The 23,641-nt window shown below is 50.3% G+C and overlaps 1 protein-coding gene across 4 annotated transcripts in view; it reads left to right on the top strand.

Annotated features, from left to right (window-relative positions):
- The window catches only part of LOC123761417 (high-affinity choline transporter 1), a 348,005-nt gene that overhangs the window by 294,691 nt on the left and 29,673 nt on the right, over positions 1-23,641 (top strand). For 3 of the 4 annotated variants that reach the window (XM_069313210.1, XM_069313215.1, XM_069313203.1), the window contains one exon: positions 11,745-11,833. In XM_069313210.1, coding sequence (XP_069169311.1) covers positions 11,745-11,833 — 89 coding nt within the window. Of the gene's footprint in view, positions 1-11,744; positions 11,834-20,740; positions 20,946-23,641 lie in introns of all 4 variants that reach the window. The other variant, XR_011224660.1, reaches the window with a different exon arrangement.

The raw sequence follows: 23,641 nt of genomic DNA, 5'->3' as shown, positions 1-23,641 counted from the left end.
AGATACCCTACAACCTCCCAGAGACCATACAACACCCCCAGAGACCCTACAACCCCCCAGAGAACATACAATACCCCTGAGACCCTACAACACCCCAGAGACCCTACACCACCTCAGAGACCATACTCTACAACACCCCAGAGACCATACAACACCCCAGAGACCCTACAACACCCAAGAGACCATACTCTACAACACCCCAGAGATTATACTCTACATCACCCCAGAGACCCTACAACACCCCAGAGACTCTACAACACCCCAGAGACCCTACAACACCCCTGAGACCCTACAAGACCCCAGAGACCCTACAACATCCCAGAGACCCTACTCGACCCCAGAGACCCTACAACACCAAAGAGACCCTACAACCCCCTAGAGACCCTACAACCCCCCAGAGACCCTACAAGACCCCAGAGACCATTCAACACCCCTGAGACCCTACAACACCCCAGAGACCCTACAAAACCCCAGAGACCATACAACACCCCAGAGATCCTACAACACCCTAGAGACCATACAACACCCTAGATACCATACAACATCTCGGAGACCCTACAACACCCCAGAGACCATACAACACCCCGGAGACCCTACAACACCCCAGAGACCATACAACACCCGAAAGACCCTACAACACCCCCTAAGACTCTACAACACCCCAGAAACCATACAACACCCCAGAGACCCTACAACACCCCAGAGACCATACAACACTCCAGAGACTCTACAACACCCTAGAGACCATACAACACCCCAGAGACTCTACAACTTCCTAGGGACCATACAACTCCCCAGAGACCCTACAACCCCACAGAGACAATACATCACCCCAGAGCCCATACAACTCCACGGAGACCCTATAACACCCCCAGAGACCCTACAACACCCCAGAGACTCTACAACACTCTAGAAACCATACAACACCCCAGAGACCCTACAACACCCCAGAGACCCTACAACACCCCAGAGACCCTACAACACCCCAGAGACCATATAACACCCCAGAGACCATACAACACCCCAGAGACCCTAGAACACCCCAGAGGCCATTCAACACCCCAGAGACCATACAACACCCCAGAGACCATACAACACCCAAGAGACCCTAGAACACCCCAGAGGCCATTCAACACCCCAGAGACCATACAACACCCCAGAGACAATACAACACCCCAGAGACCCTACAACACCCCAGAGATCATACAACACCCCAGAGATCCTACAACACCCCAGAGACCATACAACACCCCCAGAGACCATACTCTACAACACCCCAGAGACCATACTCTACAACACCCCAGAGACCCTACAACACCCCAGAGACTCTACAACACCCCAGAGACCCTACAATACCCCAGAGACTCTACAACACCCCAGAGACCCCACAACACCCCAGAAACCATAAAACACCCCAGAGGCTCTACAACATCCCCAGAGGCCCTACAACACCCCAAGGACCATATAACACCCCAGAGAGCCTACAACACCCCAGGGACCATATAACACCCCAGAGACCCTACAACACCCTAGGGACCCTACAACACCCAAGAGACCCTACAACACCCCAGAGACCCAATAACCCCCAAGAGACCATACAACACCCCAGTGACCCTACAACACCCCAGAGACCCTACAACATCCCAGAGACCATACTCAACAACACCGCAGAGACTCTACAACACCCCAGTGACCATACTATACAGCACCCCAGGGACCCTACAACACCCCAGAGACTCTACAACACCCCAGAGACCCTACAACACCCCAGATACCCTACAACCTCCCAGAGACCATACAACACCCATAGAGACCCTACAACACCCCAGAGACCCTACAACCCCCCAGAGACCATACAACACCCCAGAGACCCTACAACACCCCAGAGAACCTACAACACCCCAGAGACCATACTCTACAACACCCCAGACACCATACAACACCCCAGAGACCCTACAACACCCCAGAGACCATACTCTACAACACCCTAGAGACCATACTCTACAACACCCCAGAGACCCTACAACACCCCAGAGACTCTACAACACCCCAGAGACCCTACAACACCCCTGAGACCCTACAAGACCCCAGAGACCCTACAACATCCCAGAGACCCTACCCGACCCCAGAGACCCTACAACACCAAAGAGACCCTACAACCCCCCAGAGACCCTACAACCCCCCAGAGGCCCTACAAGACCCTAGAGACCATTCAACACCCCTGAGACCCTACAACACCCCAGAGACCTTACAACACCCCAGAGACCATACAACACCCCAGAGATCCTACAACACCCCCTAAGACTCTACGACACCCCACAGACCATACAACACCCCAGAGACCCTACAACACCCAGAGACCATACAACACCCGAGAGACCCTACAACACCCCCTAAGATTCTACGACACCCCAGAGACCATACAACACCCCAGAGACCCTATAACACCCCAGAGACCATACAACACCGCAGAGAGACTACAACACCCTAGAGACCATACAACACCCCAGAGACTCTACAACTTCCTAGGGACCATACAACTCCCCAGAGACCCTACAACCCTCCAGAGACAATACATCACCCCAGAGCCCATACAACTCCCCGGAGACCCTATAACACCCCAGAGACCCTACAACACCCCAGAGACTCTACAACACTCTAGAAACCATACAACACCCCAGAGACCCTACAACACCCTAGAGACCCTACAACACCCCAGAGACTCTACAACACCCCAGAGACCATATAACACCCCAGAGACCATACAACACCCCAGAGACCCTAGAACACCCCAGAGGCCATTCAACACCCCAGAGATCATACAACACCCCAGAGACCATACAACACCCCAGAGACCATACAACACCCCAGAGACCCTACAAAACCCCAGAGACCATACAACACCCCAGAGATCCTACAACACCCCAGAGACCATACAACACCCCAGAGACCCTACAACATCCCAGAGACCATACAATACCCCAGAGACTCTACAACACCCCTGAGACCCTACAACACCCCAGAGACCCTACAACACCCCAGAGACCATACAACACCCCAGAGACCAAACAACATCCCAGAGACTCTACAACACCCCAGAGACCCTACAACACCCCAGAGATTCTAGAACACCCCAGAGACCATACAACACCCCAGAGACTTTACAACACCCCAGAGACCATACAACACCACAGAGACCTTACAACATCCAGAGACCATACATCACCCCAGAGACCCTACAACACCCCAGAGACTCTACAACACCACAGAGACCATACAGCACCCCAGAGACCCTGCAACATCCCAGAGACTCTACAACACCCCAGAGATGCTACAACACCCCAGAGACTCTACAACACCCCAGAGACCATACTCTACAACACCCCAGAGACCATACAACACCCCAGAGACCATACAACACCCCAGAGACCCTACAACACCCCAGAGACCATACTCTACAACACCCCAGAGACCATACTCTACAACACCCCAGAGACCATACAACACCCCAGAGACCATACTCTACAACACCCCAGAGACCATACAACACCCCAGAGACCATACTCCACAACACCCCAGAGACCATACTCTACAATACCCCAGAGACCCTACAACATCCCAGAGACTCTACAACACCCTAGAGACCCTACAACACCCCAGAGACTCTACAACACCCCAGAGACCCTACAACACCCCAGAAACCATATGTCGTGACGCTGAACCCCGGTTCATTCTGAACACAGCGATTACACAACACATAACACCTTGCCTCAGCAACCGTTACTACCACCGTGTACTCCTACACACACCAGACCCTTGAGGCGTACCACTAGGTTTGTACTGGAACACAATGAATGAACATACGGAAGGTATTTAAAGGCCGTCGGGTTTTGTCATTTAATTACAAAGAATAGACTGTGACAAATAATACTATATTAATTAACATACTCTATTAGGTCAATACACTTCCAATACCCATAGACCACTTGACCTCCGCGATCACCACACACACTCGTAACTTCCGCCTAAGTCCCTAATACGGAATGATTACTACAGCGCTCCACACCCGGTTAGTCTTACATTCAATACTCACATACTGCAGACTTAACTTGGTCACTAAGATCACAACAGGCTCTCGCATAGCTGTCTACTACACTTCGCTGCTGCCACAAACGGGGATCCAAAGGACTTGCTAGTTCAACCTCCACAATCAGAATGACTCCAGCCAACCATGGCCTCAATCATTTCACCACGCCTCTTGAGGAAGGTATAATCCGATTAACCTTATCCCTAGAGCGGTAACCTTGTTCCTAGAAGCCTGACGAAGAATAATTCCTCTTTCCCGGAATTATTAATTTGGCTAAACAGCTTCGGTCTTAATCCATTGACCTTTCTTAGATATGTGATCCATAGTCTGTCTACTTACATGTACTTTCAATCATCATTCGTTAAGTGTTGTAGGATTGATCCTCTAGCTAATAATTCCTACTAACTTGTGGATTACAACACATACAACATCCCAGAGACCATACAACACCCCAGAGACCATACAACACCCCAGAGACTCTACAACACCCCAGAGACCATACAACACCACAGAGACCCTACAACATCCCAGAGACCATACAACACCCCAGAGACCCTACAACACCCCAGAGACTCTACAACACCCCAGAGACCATACAACACCCCAGAGACCATACAACACCCCAGAGACCATACAACACCCCAGAGACCCTACAACACCCCAAAGACCATACAACACCCCAGAGACCATACAACACCCCAGAGACCCTACCACATCTCAGAGACCATAACACACCCCAGAGACCCTACAACACCCTAGAGACCCTACAACACCCTAGAGACCCTACAACACCCCAGAGACCCTACAACACCACAGAGACCATACAACACCCCAGAGACCATACCACACCACAGAGACCCTACAACATCCCAGAGACCCTACAACACCCCAGAGACCATTCAACACCCCAGAGACCATACAACACTCCAAAGACCATACAACACCCCAGAGACCCTTCAACACCCCAGAGACCATACAACACCCCAGAGACCATACAACACCCCAGAGACCCTACAACACCCCAGAGACCCTACAACACCCCAGAGACCCTATAACCCCCCAGAGACCATACAACACCCCAGTGACCCTACAACACCCCAGAGACCCTACAACCCCACAGAGACCCTACAACCCCCCAGAGACCCTACAACCCCCCAGAGACCATACTCTACAACACCGCAGAGACTCTACAACACCCCAGACATCCGACAACACCCCAGAGACCCTACAACACCCCAGAGACCATACAACACCCCAGAGACCCTACAACACCCCAGAGACCCTACAACACCCCAGAGACCCTACAACACCCCAGAAACTCTACAACACCCCAGAGACCCTACAACACCCCAGAGACCCTACAACACCCCAGAGACCCTACAAAACTCCAGAGACAATACAACACCCCAGACACCCTACAACACCCCAGAGACCCTACAATACCCCAGAGACTCTACAACACCCCAGAGACCCCACAACACCCCAGAGACCATAAAACACCCCAGAGGCTCTACAACACCCCAGAGACCCTACAACACCCCAAGGACCATATAACACCCCAGAGACCCCTACAACACCCTAGGGACCCTACAACACCCCAGAGACCCTACAACACCCCAGAGACCCTACAACACCCCAGTGACCCTACAACACCCCAGAGACCCTACAACATCCCAGAGACCATACTCTTCAACACCGCAGAGACTCTACAACACCCCAGTGACCATACTATACAGCACCCCAGGGACCCTACAACACCCCAGGAACCCTGCAACACCCCCGAGACCCTACAACACCCCAGATACCCTACAACCTCCCAGAGACCATACAACACCCCCAGAGACCCTACAACCCCCCAGAGAACATACAATACCCCTGAGACCCTACAACACCCCAGAGACCCTACACCACCTCAGAGACCATACTCTACAACACCCCAGAGACCATACAACACCCCAGAGACCCTACAACACCCAAGAGACCATACTCTACAACACCCCAGAGATTATACTCTACATCACCCCAGAGACCCTACAACACCCCAGAGACTCTACAACACCCCAGAGACCCTACAACACCCCTGAGACCCTACAAGACCCCAGAGACCCTACAACATCCCAGAGACCCTACTCGACCCCAGAGACCCTACAACACCAAAGAGACCCTACAACCCCCTAGAGACCCTACAACCCCCCAGAGACCCTACAAGACCCCAGAGACCATTCAACACCCCTGAGACCCTACAACACCCCAGAGACCCTACAAAACCCCAGAGACCATACAACACCCCAGAGATCCTACAACACCCTAGAGACCATACAACACCCTAGATACCATACAACATCTCGGAGACCCTACAACACCCCAGAGACCATACAACACCCCGGAGACCCTACAACACCCCAGAGACCATACAACACCCGAAAGACCCTACAACACCCCCTAAGACTCTACAACACCCCAGAAACCATACAACACCCCAGAGACCCTACAACACCCCAGAGACCATACAACACTCCAGAGACTCTACAACACCCTAGAGACCATACAACACCCCAGAGACTCTACAACTTCCTAGGGACCATACAACTCCCCAGAGACCCTACAACCCCACAGAGACAATACATCACCCCAGAGCCCATACAACTCCACGGAGACCCTATAACACCCCCAGAGACCCTACAACACCCCAGAGACTCTACAACACTCTAGAAACCATACAACACCCCAGAGACCCTACAACACCCCAGAGACCCTACAACACCCCAGAGACCCTACAACACCCCAGAGACCATATAACACCCCAGAGACCATACAACACCCCAGAGACCCTAGAACACCCCAGAGGCCATTCAACACCCCAGAGACCATACAACACCCCAGAGACCATACAACACCCAAGAGACCCTAGAACACCCCAGAGGCCATTCAACACCCCAGAGACCATACAACACCCCAGAGACAATACAACACCCCAGAGACCCTACAACACCCCAGAGATCATACAACACCCCAGAGATCCTACAACACCCCAGAGACCATACAACACCCCAGAGACCATACTCTACAACACCCCAGAGACCATACTCTACAACACCCCAGAGACCCTACAACACCCCAGAGACTCTACAACACCCCAGAGACCCTACAATACCCCAGAGACTCTACAACACCCCAGAGACCCCACAACACCCCAGAAACCATAAAACACCCCAGAGGCTCTACAACATCCCCAGAGGCCCTACAACACCCCAAGGACCATATAACACCCCAGAGAGCCTACAACACCCCAGGGACCATATAACACCCCAGAGACCCTACAACACCCTAGGGACCCTACAACACCCAAGAGACCCTACAACACCCCAGAGACCCAATAACCCCCAAGAGACCATACAACACCCCAGTGACCCTACAACACCCCAGAGACCCTACAACATCCCAGAGACCATACTCAACAACACCGCAGAGACTCTACAACACCCCAGTGACCATACTATACAGCACCCCAGGGACCCTACAACACCCCAGAGACTCTACAACACCCCAGAGACCCTACAACACCCCAGATACCCTACAACCTCCCAGAGACCATACAACACCCATAGAGACCCTACAACACCCCAGAGACCCTACAACCCCCCAGAGACCATACAACACCCCAGAGACCCTACAACACCCCAGAGAACCTACAACACCCCAGAGACCATACTCTACAACACCCCAGACACCATACAACACCCCAGAGACCCTACAACACCCCAGAGACCATACTCTACAACACCCTAGAGACCATACTCTACATCACCCCAGAGACCCTACAACACCCCAGAGACTCTACAACACCCCAGAGACCCTACAACACCCCTGAGACCCTACAAGACCCCAGAGACCCTACAACATCCCAGAGACCCTACCCGACCCCAGAGACCCTACAACACCAAAGAGACCCTACAACCCCCCAGAGACCCTACAACCCCCCAGAGGCCCTACAAGACCCTAGAGACCATTCAACACCCCTGAGACCCTACAACACCCCAGAGACCTTACAACACCCCAGAGACCATACAACACCCCAGAGATCCTACAACACCCCCTAAGACTCTACGACACCCCACAGACCATACAACACCCCAGAGACCCTACAACACCCAGAGACCATACAACACCCGAGAGACCCTACAACACCCCCTAAGATTCTACGACACCCCAGAGACCATACAACACCCCAGAGACCCTATAACACCCCAGAGACCATACAACACCGCAGAGAGACTACAACACCCTAGAGACCATACAACACCCCAGAGACTCTACAACTTCCTAGGGACCATACAACTCCCCAGAGACCCTACAACCCTCCAGAGACAATACATCACCCCAGAGCCCATACAACTCCCCGGAGACCCTATAACACCCCAGAGACCCTACAACACCCCAGAGACTCTACAACACTCTAGAAACCATACAACACCCCAGAGACCCTACAACACCCTAGAGACCCTACAACACCCCAGAGACTCTACAACACCCCAGAGACCATATAACACCCCAGAGACCATACAACACCCCAGAGACCCTAGAACACCCCAGAGGCCATTCAACACCCCAGAGATCATACAACACCCCAGAGACCATACAACACCCCAGAGACCATACAACACCCCAGAGACCCTACAAAACCCCAGAGACCATACAACACCCCAGAGATCCTACAACACCCCAGAGACCATACAACACCCCAGAGACCCTACAACATCCCAGAGACCATACAATACCCCAGAGACTCTACAACACCCCTGAGACCCTACAACACCCCAGAGACCCTACAACACCCCAGAGACCATACAACACCCCAGAGACCAAACAACATCCCAGAGACTCTACAACACCCCAGAGACCCTACAACACCCCAGAGATTCTAGAACACCCCAGAGACCATACAACACCCCAGAGACTTTACAACACCCCAGAGACCATACAACACCACAGAGACCTTACAACATCCAGAGACCATACAACACCCCAGAGACCCTACAACACCCCAGAGACTCTACAACACCACAGAGACCATACAGCACCCCAGAGACCCTGCAACATCCCAGAGACTCTACAACACCCCAGAGATGCTACAACACCCCAGAGACTCTACAACACCCCAGAGACCCTACAACACCCCAGAGACCATACAACACCCCAGAGACCCTACAAAACCCCAGAGACCCTACAACACCCCAGATACCCTACAACACCCCAGAGACCCTACAACACCCCGGAGACCCTACAACACCCCAGAGACCCTACAACACCCCAGAGACCATACAACACCCCAGAGACCCTACAACTCCCCAGAGACCCTACAACTCCCCAGAGACCCTACAACACCCCAGAGACCCTACAACACCCCAGAGACCCTACAACACCCCAGGTGTTGGAAATTTCCAACACCGAATACAACACTGTTGTAGTCTCATTAATTATTACTAACTCTACTAATTATTGTAGTAATTAACACCACGTAGAATTCTCATGTACTAATAATTTCATCTGTGCAGTAGGCTAGAATTCTCACGTCATCCGACGCCAGTATTGCGTCAGATTTCATTACATTAAACACATTATATCCAATGTATCTGAGAATTAAATTTGATTCTCTATATCTAAGGCATTCTGTATGATAATTAATTACAGATAAATTGACTTCTAACTAAGAGCCGAATAGAGCGTTAGAGTCATAGCGATTATCGAGTAATAAAAGTTAACGTCACGGGTGAATGCCATGGGGAGACATTAATTCCTCTCCCTTATACGTTTACTATCACTAAACTGGCAAATAATAATATTTCCCTCTTCTAAATAATAAACCCGTCCAGTCTCCAACATTTCAAGCATAAATGCGAGAAATATTAATGTTCATGACAATAATTTGGTTAATGAACGCGGGACGCGGCGTGGGTGAGGAGGACCAAGCCAGTACACGTGGAGGGAAGCTCTGAGGCAGACCTACCCGTATTGTGCTCACGAGGAGACGCCATTGCCCAGCCATCAGGGTAGACGTTATCCATCCTCAGATGAAAGTCGCCACTGTGAGGCGTGAACAACCTTGCAGATAATATCTTCAACTGGTGTTGGTGTAACATAAAGAACCTTTTTAATCTGGTTCCTGACTACACGTGACCGGCCAGGGAAGCGCGCCATTATCCAGGATAGGCTGAAGCCAGAGCCTGGGGACGCGAATTTCGGCAATCTTAAAACTTATACAGTGCCCATATTAGCTAAGTATCTTATCTTTATTTGATGCATCTGGTAAAGTGTAGTGTAGTAGCTGGGTGATTGACCGTGACGACGCATGATAACACCAAACCACAGGTGATTACTTATTATCACCTGTAACTCTTAAATTCTTGAATATAGAGATTCAGTAGTTTAATTAGTTGCTACTGTAAATATTTGTTTTGCAGCACGTGAGAAGAATTCACCCTGCCGCCTTCTCCCATGTTAATCCATCCCATTCGTCAGCCAGCCGAGCCCAGGGAATTAGAGGAAGCATCGTGGCTTACATAAAGGAATCGTCTTTTAGCTAAGATTCTTTGTATTCATTCATGAAGTTTCTGAATTACTTATATGCAGAATTTCTCTGGATTAACATGTGTTTATTGTGACTATCATTATTATACTTATAATCTATGTTCCCATTTATGGTAATGACATTAGTTTCACTATAATTCATAGGATTAGCTTATTATAATTTGGATTTGTGAACGAACCACACTAGTTCCTGGACGTACTGACTTCCAGTAATAACCCCCCAATGTAGGTGTTTGAGGGTTTGATTCATTTAATTATACAGCCCATTAATTATTTCTATGATCATATTCTCTAGTATAGCATCCATAGTTACTGGTTCATCTAGGAATTATCTAATGATCAGAAATTCTCAGTTTCCTTCTTTACTATAAAAGCGGGTGGTCCTTCGTAATTTAATTTACTACATTAATATTTAAATAATCAGATTCAAGCCCCAAATGTCCCACACCAGGGACCATATAACACCCCAGAGACCCTACAACACCCCAGAGACCATATATCACCCCAGAGACCCTACAACACCCCAGAGACCCTACAACACCCCAGGGACCATATAACACCCCAGAGACCCTACAACACCCCGGAGACCCTACAATACCCCAGAGACTCTACAATACCCCAGAGACATCACAACACCACAGAGACTATACAACACCCCAGAGACTCTACAACACCCCAGAGACCCTACAACGCCCCAGGGACCATATAACACCCCAGAGACCCTACAACACCCCAGAGACCATATATCACCCCAGAGACTCTACAACACCCTAGGGACTCTACAACACCCCAGAGACCCTACAACACCCCAGAGACCCTACAACACCCCAGAGACCATACAGCACCCCAGAGACTCTACAACACCCCAGAGACCATACAATACCTCAGAGACCCTACAACACCCCAGAGACCCTACAACACCCCAGAGACCATACTGCACCCCAGAGACCCTACAACACCCCAGAGACCATAGAACACCCCAGAGACCATACAACACCCCAGAGACCCTACAACACCCCAGAGACCCTACAACACCCCAGAGACCCTACAACAGTTGTGTTGTCTACAGATTGGCCGAGGACCACCTATGGTGCTGATGTGGCCGCTGACGACCAGAAGCGGATCCTCCCACTCGTGATGCAGCACCTCACACCTGCGGTGAGTGGTGACCCTCACACCTCAGGTGAGTGGTGACCCTCACACCTCATGTGAGTGGTGACCCTCACCGTGCAGCACCTCACACCCCAGGTGAGTGGTGACCCTCACACCTCAGGTGAGTGGTGACCCTCACTGTGCACCACCTCACACCTCAGGTGAGTGGTGACCCTCACTGTGCACCACCTCACACCTCAGGTGAGTGGTGACCCTCACTGTGCACCACCTCACACCCCAGGTGAGTGGTGACCCTCACTGTGCACCACCTCACACCTCAGGTGAGTGGTGACCCTCACTGTGCACCACCTCACACCTCAGGTGAGTGGCGACCCTCACTGTGCACCACCTCACACCTCAGGTGAGTGGTGACCCTCACTGTGCACCACCTCACACCCCAGGTGAGTGGTGACCCTCACTGTGCACCACCTCACACCCCAGGTGAGTGGTGACCCTCACTGTGCACCACCTCACACCTCAGGTGAGTGGTGACCCTCACTGTGCACCACCTCACACCTCAGGTGAGTGGTGACCCTCACTGTGCACCACCTCACACCTCAGGTGAGTGGTGACCCTCACACCTCAGGTGAGTGGTGACCCTCACTGTGCACCACCTCACACCTCAGGTGAGTGGTGACCCTCACTGTGCACCACCTCACACCCCAGGTGAGTGGTGACCCTCACACCTCATGTGAGTGGTGACCCTCACTGTGCACCACCTCACACCCCAGGTGAGTGGTGACCCTCACACCTCAGGTGAGTGGTGACCCTCACTGTGCACCACCTCACACCTCAGGTGAGTGGTGACCCTCACACCTCAGGTGAGTGGTGACCCTCACACCTCAGGTGAGTGGTGACCCTCACTGTGCACCACATCACACCTCAGGTGAGTGGTGACCCTCACTGTGCACCACCTCACACCTCAGGTGAGTGGTGACCCTCACACCTCAGGTGAGTGGTGACCCTCACACCTCAGGTGAGTGGTGACCCTCACTGTGCACCACCTCACACCTCAGGTGAGTGGTGACCCTCACTGTGCACCACCTCACACCCCAGGTGAGTGGTGACCCTCACACCTCAGGTGAGTGGTGACCCTCACTGTGTACCACCTCACACCTCAGGTGAGTGGTGACCCTCACACCTCAGGTGAGTGGCGACCCTCACTGTGCACCACCTCACACCCCAGGTGAGTGGTGACCCTCACACCTCAGGTGAGTGGTGACCCTCACCGTGCACCACCTCACACCTCAGGTGAGTGGTTACCCTCACTGTGCACCACCTCACACCTCAGGTGAGTGGTGACCCTCACTGTGCACCACCTCACACCTCAGGTGAGTGGTGACCCTCACTGTGCACCACCTCACACCTCAGGTGGGTGGTGACCCGCACTGTGCACCACCTCACACCTCAGGTGAGTGGTGACCCTCACTGTGCACCACCTCACACCCCAGGTGAGTGGTGACCCGCACTGTACAGCACCTCACACCTCAGGTGGGTGGTGACCCTCACTGTGCACCACCTCACACCTCAGGTGGGTGGTGACCCTCACTGTGCACCACCTCACACCTCAGGTGAGTGGTGACCCTCACTGTGCACCACCTTACACCTCAGGTGAGTGGTGACCCGCACTGTACAGCACCTCACACCTCAGGTGAGTGGTGACCCTCACTGTGCACCACCGCACACTTCAGGTGGGTGGTGACCCGCACTGTACAGCACCTCACACCTCAGGTGAGTGGTGACCCTCACTGTGCACCACCTCACACCCCAGGTGAGTGGTGACCCTTACTGTGCACCACCTCACACCTCAGGTGAGTGGTGACCCTCACTGTGCACCACCTCACACCCCAGGTGAGTGGTGACCCGCACTGTACAGCACCTCACACCTCAGGTGGGTGGTGACCCTCACTGTGCACCACCTCACACCTCAGGTGGGTGGTGACCCTCACTGTGCACCACCTCACACCCCAGGTGAGTGGTGACCCTCACCGTGCACCACCTTACACCTCAGGTGGGTGGTGACCCTCACCGTGCACCACCTCACACCTCAGGTGAGTGGTGACCCGCACTGTGCAGCACCTCACACCTCAGGTGAGTGGTGACCCTCACTGTACACCACCTTACACCTCAGGTGAGTGATGACCCTCACTGTACACCACCTTACACCTCAGGTGAGTGGTGACCCTCACCGTGCACCACCTCACACCTCAGGTGAGTGGTGACCCTCACTGTATACCACCTTACACCTCAGGTGAGTGGTGACCCTCACCGTGCACCACCTCACACCTCAGGTGAGTGGTGACCCTCACTGTACACCACCTTACACCTCAGGTGAGTGGTGACCCTCACTGTGCAGCACCTCACACCTCAGGTGAGTGGTGACCCTCACCGTGCACCACCTCACACCTCAGGTGAGTGGTGACCCTCACTGTACACCACCTTACACCTCAGGTGAGTGGTGACCCTCACTGTACACCACCTTACACCTCAGGTGGGTGGTGACCCTCACCGTGCACCACCTCACACCTCAGGTGAGTTGTAACATCGGTCGATGTTGTTGTAGAATGATTAGGATGGTCTGGAGTTTACTCGGTAATGGCAGGAATTGGAGTACCAAACGTCCACTGCTTTTCCTCAGTTTTATTATAAATATATATATATATATCTTCTACGCGGGCCACGAACTAGCTTGTAGAGTGTGTAAGGGAGCGCATGTAGATGCTCTGATGCCCGGGCTGTGTCTGAGGGTTGCAGCAGGCACAGGGCTACATTCAAATCTGTTGACAACTGCTGACAACGTTGTTGATACCTATTAAGTTGTTTAGCTTAACAGGGTATTAGGTCACCCTATGTGTATGTCCATGGCGACTAACTGGCGTCCAACCCTGCTCGGCACGCTATCATCGGCGTCCTCGGCGATCTGCTTGACAAATTTGACAACCCTTGGGCGTGTACCTAACTAACATTATATACAGTGATTTACCTATAGTGGCTGTAAACAAACAAGTTTTTGAGACGTCCAACACCGTCTCGGACATGCATGAATAACGAGTACAATGCTTAAATATAATCCTCAACCTAAGCTATCCATGGAGCATCATGTCTAACTAGCTAAGTGTCTGCGCAAACTGGAGGCAGGAGGTCCGGCTGCAGGTAGAGGTGATAGTTGAAGAGTCAGCGGACCAGAAGTTGTGCGTAGGAATTCATGATGCTCAGCTGCAGTGTTACCCGTTAAGTAGATTATAAACGGCAGACACTAATGTAGGCACAATATATTACATGGCAATACTTAGAATAAGCGACATTTCCACTAAAATACGGAGAGCATGAACGTGGCAGGAACACTAGGACCTACATAGTATATAGAGACACGACAAGATCAATAAACTACGAATAAAGATACCTGAGGTGGAAGGGTCTATATACATTGAACCAAGGGTTGCGAAACGATTGTTGTAATCACTCTTAAATCTAGTCATAAAACTATGAATTCTCAGGTGCTAATCCACCACGAACGTAGTCTCCCTCTGCCATGTATGAACAGGCAGGGAGAGGGGAGCAGATAGAACGCATCCATTGTCCCTTACAGACTGGAACACCACAGTAACACGAAGATGAATCATCAGACTGTTGGTGGTGTACTGTCGAAATAACAGGTCTGGACCGAAGATTGTATGTGTGAGTACGTGGTGGGGTAGTATCGCTGGGCGTGTCTGAGACCGAAGTGGATGTCACAGTGGTATGGTCACACGGTACGTTGTCAGGGACAGGAGTCGGGGTGTCATCGTCAACAGTCAGACGGGCTAACTTCATGTGGTTGAGATGCTCATGTACTTGTTCTCCAGTGGCTAGGTTTTCCAGCTTGTACTTATTACCTGTGATATGCTCAAGAACTCTGTAGGGACCAAGAAACTTCTCAGTCAGTTTGTACATGGGACCATCTCGTCGCTGGTTGAGGATCATTACTAAAGATCCAGGTCCTATTCTCAAAGGTTTAACATGAGCGTTTTGTAACCGCGTGAAATCATCAGTACTTTAGAGAGATGTTCCTTTGGAACACCAGTTGAGTGTCTCTCCATTTTACCTTAACATAGTCGTCATAGTTGTAGAGTGGCGCGGGCAGGAGGAGATGATGGCATTAGGAAATCTCATGTCTGTCCCAAATAGCACAAAGTGAGGTGTGTCTCCTATAGAGGAGTTTATCGAATATTGGACGATTGGCATAAGTTCATCCCACATGTGACTGTCCCGATTGACTGTCACTCTAAGTGCATCAAGGACCTTCTTGTTAGTTCTTTCATCAAGGCCATTGCTAGCCGGTTGATAAGGCATTATATTACACTTTTTGATGTTGTGCAATGTAGCCAGTTGTTCCAGAACAGAATTGTTGAATTCCGGGCCGTTGTCAGAGAGTATAACTCTGGGTGGACCATACCTGCAAATTATATGATAATGAAAAGCACTAGCTATAGTTTCTGCAGTCTTGTTTGGAATTGGAACCAGTTCACAGTATCTAGAGAAGTTATCTACCATAACTAGGAGATGTTTATTTCCTCTGGAAGTTTCAGCAAAATTTGTTAACAAATCCATAGAAACACGATCCCAAGGTGCATTAGTCGTAGGGTAAGTCTGAATCGGGTTCGGGCCAGCAACATGGCCTCTGTGAGCTAGGCATGTTAGACATTGATCCATGTGACGTTCAATCTGTTTGGCCATTTTGGGCCAGTAGTACATAAGACGAGCCTGCTTGATGGTGCGGTCCTTGCCAGGATGCGCACTGTGTGGGGCGTCGTGAACAAGTTTTAATACAGTAGGAACTATCGACGCAGGAATAACAAGTTGATGTACCCATCTGGCAGGCGATCCCAGCATAACTTTGCGATGGAGCACATGATCTAAGAGTACTAGTTCCTTGAGTGGTACGGGTGGCTTGACCATAAGAGTCTATATGGACAGGGTAGTTATAGATGATGTCTCTGAAATGTTTGAGTGCCCACACGACAGCTAGTGCTTCGCGTTCGGTTGTCGAATAATTCTTTTCAGCTTTGGAGAGGACTCGGCTCGCATATGCAATGGCATGTTCTTTTCTGTCGCTTGTTTGAGTGAGTACTGCTCCTAACCCAATGTTACTGGCGTCGGTAACTAAAATGAACGGTTTGGTGAAGTCTGGGAACATGAGAACGGGAGAAGATATCAGGGCTTCCTTGAGCGTTTGAAATGCTTTCTCTAGATCAATTGTCCAAACGAACGGAACGTCTTTCTTAAGGAGGTGAGTGAGAGGAGATGCAATCACTGAATAACCGGCAATGAAATGGCGGTAGAATCCAGCTAGGCCTACGAACTTTTGTACAGCTTCAGCATTAAGAGGGACTGGAAAGTTCTTGACAGCGTCTATCTTTGAATCTAGAGTGGTGATGCCTTGCGAGGTGACGTTATGGCCGAGAAACTGTATTTTTTCTCTCATAAAGGTGCATTTGCTAAGTTTGATTTTTAGATTGGCTTCAGCTAGTTTCTGAAGGACTCGGTCCAAACTTTGGAGATGCGACGGTACATCCTTGGACATGATAATGAGGTCATCGAGGTAGACCATGAGGGTATTTCCTTTCATTCGTCGGAACAGGTCTGTCATAAGCCTTGAGAAGGTAATAGGGCTGCTGCGTAAGCCAAAAGGCATGCGGGTGTACTGGTAATGACCATTAGGGACGGAAAACGCCGTCAGTTCTCGACTTTCTGGATTGAGCGGTATTTGCCAAAATCCTTGCAATAAATCAAGTGTGGAAAAAACCTTATTCTGACCTATGTTCTGCAATAAGTCAGTAAGCACGAGAAGTGGAAATCGATCAGGAATCGTAACTTGATTAAGTTTCCTGAAATCAACGACAGGATGCCAAGAGCCATCCTTCTTGGGTACCAAGATTAACGGAGCATTCCATGGTGAAGTACTTTCTTCAATAACGCCGTCGTGTAACATCTCGTCAATGAGTCGGTCTGCAACAGCTCGTTGAGAATGAGGCAATCTGTACGCGGGTACAAAAATTGGGCGATTACCTGGTTCCAGCGGAATTTTGTGAGTAATGAGTTGTGTCAGTCCAAGTTGTTCACCTGTCAGTGCAACAACGTTACGATGCTTGTTGAGGATGGTCAGTAACTGAGATTGGGCGTCAGGGAAGTCAGTGGGACTAAGATGCACAGGTGAGATCGCGATCTGATCTGGATTTGTTGTGTGAGAGAGTGCATGTACTATTTGGTCAGTAGAGACCTCATCCACTACTCGCACCGGTAACGAATAATGGGCAAAGTCAACAATGTGTGTGCCTGATGCAAGGTGAATGTTGGCATTGGTGACGTTGGCAACATAAACAGCAGTAGTGTTATTCTGCACCTGATGTAAGGACGGTTCTATGTAGGTACCATTGATTTGACATGTGTCACTGTCAGCTATTACGTGTTCTAGTTCAGATACACCAGATATTTTGACAATAACCTTTGTTAGTGCATGAGAATGTAGTACAGTGTCTTGGTGTAAGATGCCTCTGACCTGACTGATGTTAGACTCCAGGCAAGTAAGGTAATGAACAATCGCTGGGGCCCCTTGCAAAGATTCATTGACCTCACCGACCTGCGAGACTGTGGAAACGTGCGTTGGTCTGGTGTCAGTAAGTGACTGAGTGACGGGTTTGTTTGGGCGTGACTGGTTAAGTGTACCCTGGTCTTCCCTGGTTTGTATGTACCTGACATAGTCCCAATGGTTGGTGAACTCATGTCCCATGGTGTACACACTGCAAAGAGGTACCACTATATCACCAATTGTTGCTTCCCAACGGTAAGCATCGATAGTAACTCGGTAGTCTCTCATGGTGTTTAATCCGAGTAGGATGTCTCCAGGGAATTATACTGCACCGGCTATTACACATGGCACGGTGAGTGATCTGTCATTAACTATTAACTCTATGTCTGCTTCACCTAACGTGGAGTCATTCCTCCAGTAAGTCCACCAAGGTTGGAAACAGACGACTGTCGTATATCGAGTCGGTCGCGTAGGCCATGAAGGGCGTCTTGTTTAATGATGTTGACTCTAGCTCCTGTGTCTAGGAAAATCTTAACATGTCGACCCTTCAGAGTGGCTGAAATCAGAGGACCTTCTGTGTCCTTGTTAGGCATCCTGTTAAACATGTTATTACGAGACTGACACGGTCGATGTGGTGTCTGGAGTACATGTACACGAGTACCGTCAGTGTGTAGTTCGTCCATGTTATCCTCCTCTGCTAAGGTACCGTACCTGTTACAGGTAGGCACTGAGTATACAGGGAGGTCGTCTCGCTTCCCTACGTCATACCGTTTACCCAGGCTGCTATACCTTCCCCCGACTGAGTCATAGGGCTGATCTGTGTGTTCGTAGGTCGTGTCTGCATTATCCTTGACGGCCGTGGCGCCGTTTGTCACGCCCGAGTCACGGTGTCCATCTGTGTCGCGACTGTCAGTTGTTGCATGGGCAGTTGGTCGGGTTGCAGGGCTACGTGTAGGGCTCGGTCGGCGCTGGTTAGTTGTTGCAGCCTGCGGTTGCTTACGGGAAGGAGGAGTAGGACTAAAACGGTTAGCCTGGTTAGTACCGCGGCGAGCTCTATAGTCAACAGTGTCGTGTCCAGGTCGGCGGTGGTATGTGCAATAAGAACGGGTGTGATCATGTGATCGGCCTGTGTAGTTATGTCTAGCATGCTTTTGGTAACGAGTGTTAGTTGATGTACACTCTGCCTTACGGTGGCCTTGTTTGCCACAGTTAAAACATTCTGGCATTCGAGGTTGCTGAGGGTATTGAGGGGAGCCTGTCCTAGAGTATGACCTGGGGCCATACGAAGGTGGAGGAGACCTAGCACGAGCCTGAACATGTCTAGGGGTAGAACGCGTGAGAACGTTCACAGTGGTATGGGAACTGTTTGCACGAAAAACGGCAGAAAGCTGGGCAGAATCCTGGGACTTTAGCCTGTCTGTGGACTCTACCATGACGTCCATCAAGTCCCAAAGTGTGTGGGTAGGACCAAAATTCTTAGCCTCGATGTCTTTCAGTATGGCCTCGGGGGCATGACTCTGCATGGCACCGAACGCCAATAGTTTACCCACATTCTGTATAGTGAGGCTTCCACTAGTACCCATCAAGGCTTTCTCAGTGAGTCCTGTAGTGTAGCTAGATGCGTGGCAAAAGCGTAGCGTGTTTCATGAGGACGCATTACCGCAGTAACTAATTGGTGAGCAATGCCAAAGGGATCACGATCAACTACCGATATATATCTCCTACGAAAGAATTTCTTAAATTCTTCCCAGTTTACAATTTTCTTTAAGTCAGGTGTTCCTGCTATGAGATACGCATCTCCAGATTTATAGTCAAGTGTGGACGCCATACTGATATAGTCCGCGTCTGTGACAGCAGTACCCTTGCTCTTCGCTCTAGCCTCTACACTAGCGAACCATGTCTCCAAGAGGGTTGGATCCTTTCCACTAAACGGGCGAATGTCAACAGACTGTGTAAGAACTGTAACGGTGTTCGAGTTAGAACCCGCAGAATTCAGGGCTTGAGTCATGATTACAGAGTCACTGCTGGTTGTAGAGGTTAATGAGGATAAGCTACCGAGAGCTGAGGTTGGGAGTTCACTGGCTAAGGGTAAGTGAGCGAGCGTAGGGAGCTCACTAGTTAAGAGTAAGTTACTCTCCGATAGTGAACGAGACCGTAGACTGTAGGGGTAAGTGCGCGAGCGAGGCCTGAGCGAGTATCGGTTATCCATAAAGTAAGTTTACATTGTGCCCACGAAACTCCACAGTTTACTCTACTACACAAATAACAAAGGGTACTTAACTAGAGCTGAAGGCTGCTGGGGCTGCAATCCGTTCAACGGGGCAGAGATGATCTGGTCGTCACAGGTCTGGCGTCGTGCTGCGGCGTCGGGAGGCGGCAGGAGACGTCAGGTGCGGCAGAAGTCGTCAGGCGGCAGGAGACGTCAGGTGCGGCAGAAGTCGTCAGGCCAGACAGCTGGGGTGGTAAGGTGACGTCAGGCAGGCCCCAAGGCTCATTGAGTCACGGTGAGTCACGGCGAGTCAGCTGGCCGTGCACCACCTCACACCTCAGGTGAGTGGTGAGAGTTTAAGACCGATCCTAGTGTATCCCCTCCCCCCCCCCCATCACGACTAAATTTGAAATAAATAGATTCAAAATTTATTTCTTTTTCTTTATGTTTTTATTTGTTTGTTTTACTGTACTTTATAATATTATGCACTGATTGCAAATTGTTAACATCTAACTTTCATACTTTGCCTGTAATTATCTGAACTCGCCTAATTGTGCTTACGGGGGTTGGGCTTCGGCTCAATAGTCAATAAAGGAAGCATGAGGTGGGGTACATAAGGTGAGGTGACCATTGTGGCTCAACCCCAGCTACAGGCCAGCACCACCACCGTCACCAGGGGTGGGAGGCAGGCTCCCTCTCCTGCCTCATGTTTCACGGGGAGGTGGGGGGGGGGGGGGGGGCAAAAGCCAGAGAGAGAGAGATAGAGATAAAGCGTGTGTGTGTGTGTGTGTGTGTACCCACCTATTTGTACTCACTTATTTGTGCTTGCGGGGGTTGAGCTCTGGCTCTTTGGTCCCACCTCTCAACTGTCAGTCAACTAGTGTACAGATTCCTGAGCCTACTGGGCTCTATCATATCTACATTTGAAACTGTATATGGAGTCAGCCTCCACCACATCACATCACTGCCTGATGCATTCCTGCTGTTAACTACTCTGACACTGAAAAGTTTCTTTCTAACGTCCCCGTGGCTTATTTGGGTACTCAGTTTCAACCTGTGTCCCCTTGTTCGCGTACCACCCGTGTTAAACAGTTTATCTTTATCTACCCTGTCAATTCCTCTGAGAATTTTGTAGGTAGTGATCATGTATCTCCTTACTCTTCTGTCTTCCAGTGTCGTGAGGTGCATTTCATGCAGTCTACCCCTCGTAACTCATGGCTCTTAGTTCTGGGACTAGCCTATGGCATACCTCTGAACTTTTTCCAGTTGCGTCTTGTGCTTGACAAGGTATGGGCTCCGTGCTGGGGCCTCATACTCCAGTCCAGGATTGGCCTTACATATATGGTATACAAGGTTCTGAAAGATTCCTTACACAAGTTTCTGAAAACAGTTCTGATGTTAGCCAGTCTCGCATACGCCGCCGATGTTATTCTTGTGTGTATGTCTGTGTACGTGTGTGTGTGTGTGTGTGTGTGTGTGTGTGTGTGTGTGTGTGTGTGTGTGTGTGTGTGTGTGTGTGTGTGTGTGTGTGTGTGTGTGTGTGTGTGTGTGTGTGTACTCACCTATTTGTACTCACCTATTTGTGCTTGCGGGGGTTGAGCTTTGGCTCTTTGGTCCCGCCTCTCAACTGTCAATCAACTGGTGTACAGATTCCTGAGCCTACTGGGCTCTATCATATCTACATTTAAAACTGTGTATGGAGTCAGCCTCCACCACATCACTGCCTAATGCATTCCATCCGTTAACTACTCTGACACTGAAAAAGTTCCTTCTAACGTCTCTGTGGCTCATGTGAGTACTCAGTTTCCACCTGTGTCCCCTTGTTCGCGTCCCACCAGTGTTGAATAGTTTATCCTTGTTTACCCGGTCGATTCCTCTGAGGATTTTGTAGGTCGTGACCATGTCTCCCCTTACTCTTCTGTCTTCCAGTGTCGTAAGGTGCATTTCCCGCAGCCTTTCCTCGTAACTCATGCCTCTTAGTTCTGGGACTAGTCTAGTGGCATACCTTTGGACTTTTTCCAGCTTCGTCTTGTGCTTGACAAGGTACGGGCTCCATGCTGGGGCCGCATACTCCAGGATTGGTCTTACATATGTGGTGTACAAGATTCTGAATGATTCCTTACACAGGTTCCTGAACGCTGTTCTGATGTTAGCCAGCCTCGCATATGCCGCAGACGTTATTCTTTTTATGTGGGCTTCAGGAGACAGGTTTGGTGTGATATCAACTCCTAGATCTTTCTCTCTGTTCGTTTCATTAAGTACTTCATCTCCTATTCTGTATTCTGTGTTTGGCCTCCTATTTCCACCACCTAGTTTCATTACTTTGCATTTACTCGGGTTGAACTTCAACAGCCATTTGTTGGACCATTCACTCAGTCTGTCTAGGTCATCTTGTAGCCTCCTACTATCGTCCTCAGTTTCAATCCTCCTCATAATTTTTGCATCATCGGCAAACATTGAGAGAAACGATTCTATACCCTCTGGAAGATCATTTACATATATCAGAAACAGTATAGGTCCAAGGACTGACCCCTGCGGTACTCCACTCGTAACGTCTCGCCAATCTGAGACCTCACCCCTCACACTGACTCGTTGTCTCCTGTTACTTAGGTACTCCTGTATCCAACGGAGTACCTTCCCTTTCACTCCAGCCTGCATCTCCAGTTTTTTCACTAGCCTCTTGTGTGGCACTGTGTCAAAGGCTTTCTGACAATCCAAAAATATGCAGTCTGCCCACCCTTCTCTTTCTTGCCTTATTTTTGTTGCCTGGTCGTAGAATTCAAGTAACCCTGTGAGGCAGGACCTGCCATCCCTGAATCCATGTTGATGCTGTGTTACAAAGTTCTTTCGCTCCAGATGTTCCACTAGCTTTCTTCGCACAATCTTCTCCATCAACTTGCATGGTATGCAGGTTAGGGACACTGGTCTGTAATTCAGTGCCTCCTGCCTATCCCCTTTCTTGTATATCGGGACTACGTTAGCTGCTTTCCAAATTTCTGGCAGTTCCCCTGTTGCCAGTGATTTGTTATACACCATG

Source organism: Procambarus clarkii, chromosome 7 (genome assembly GCF_040958095.1).
Source record: "Procambarus clarkii isolate CNS0578487 chromosome 7, FALCON_Pclarkii_2.0, whole genome shotgun sequence".
Classification (NCBI taxonomy): domain Eukaryota; kingdom Metazoa; phylum Arthropoda; class Malacostraca; order Decapoda; family Cambaridae; genus Procambarus; species Procambarus clarkii.
The sequence above is the reverse complement of the archived record's forward strand: the minus strand, read 5'-3'. Positions and strand labels throughout refer to the sequence as shown.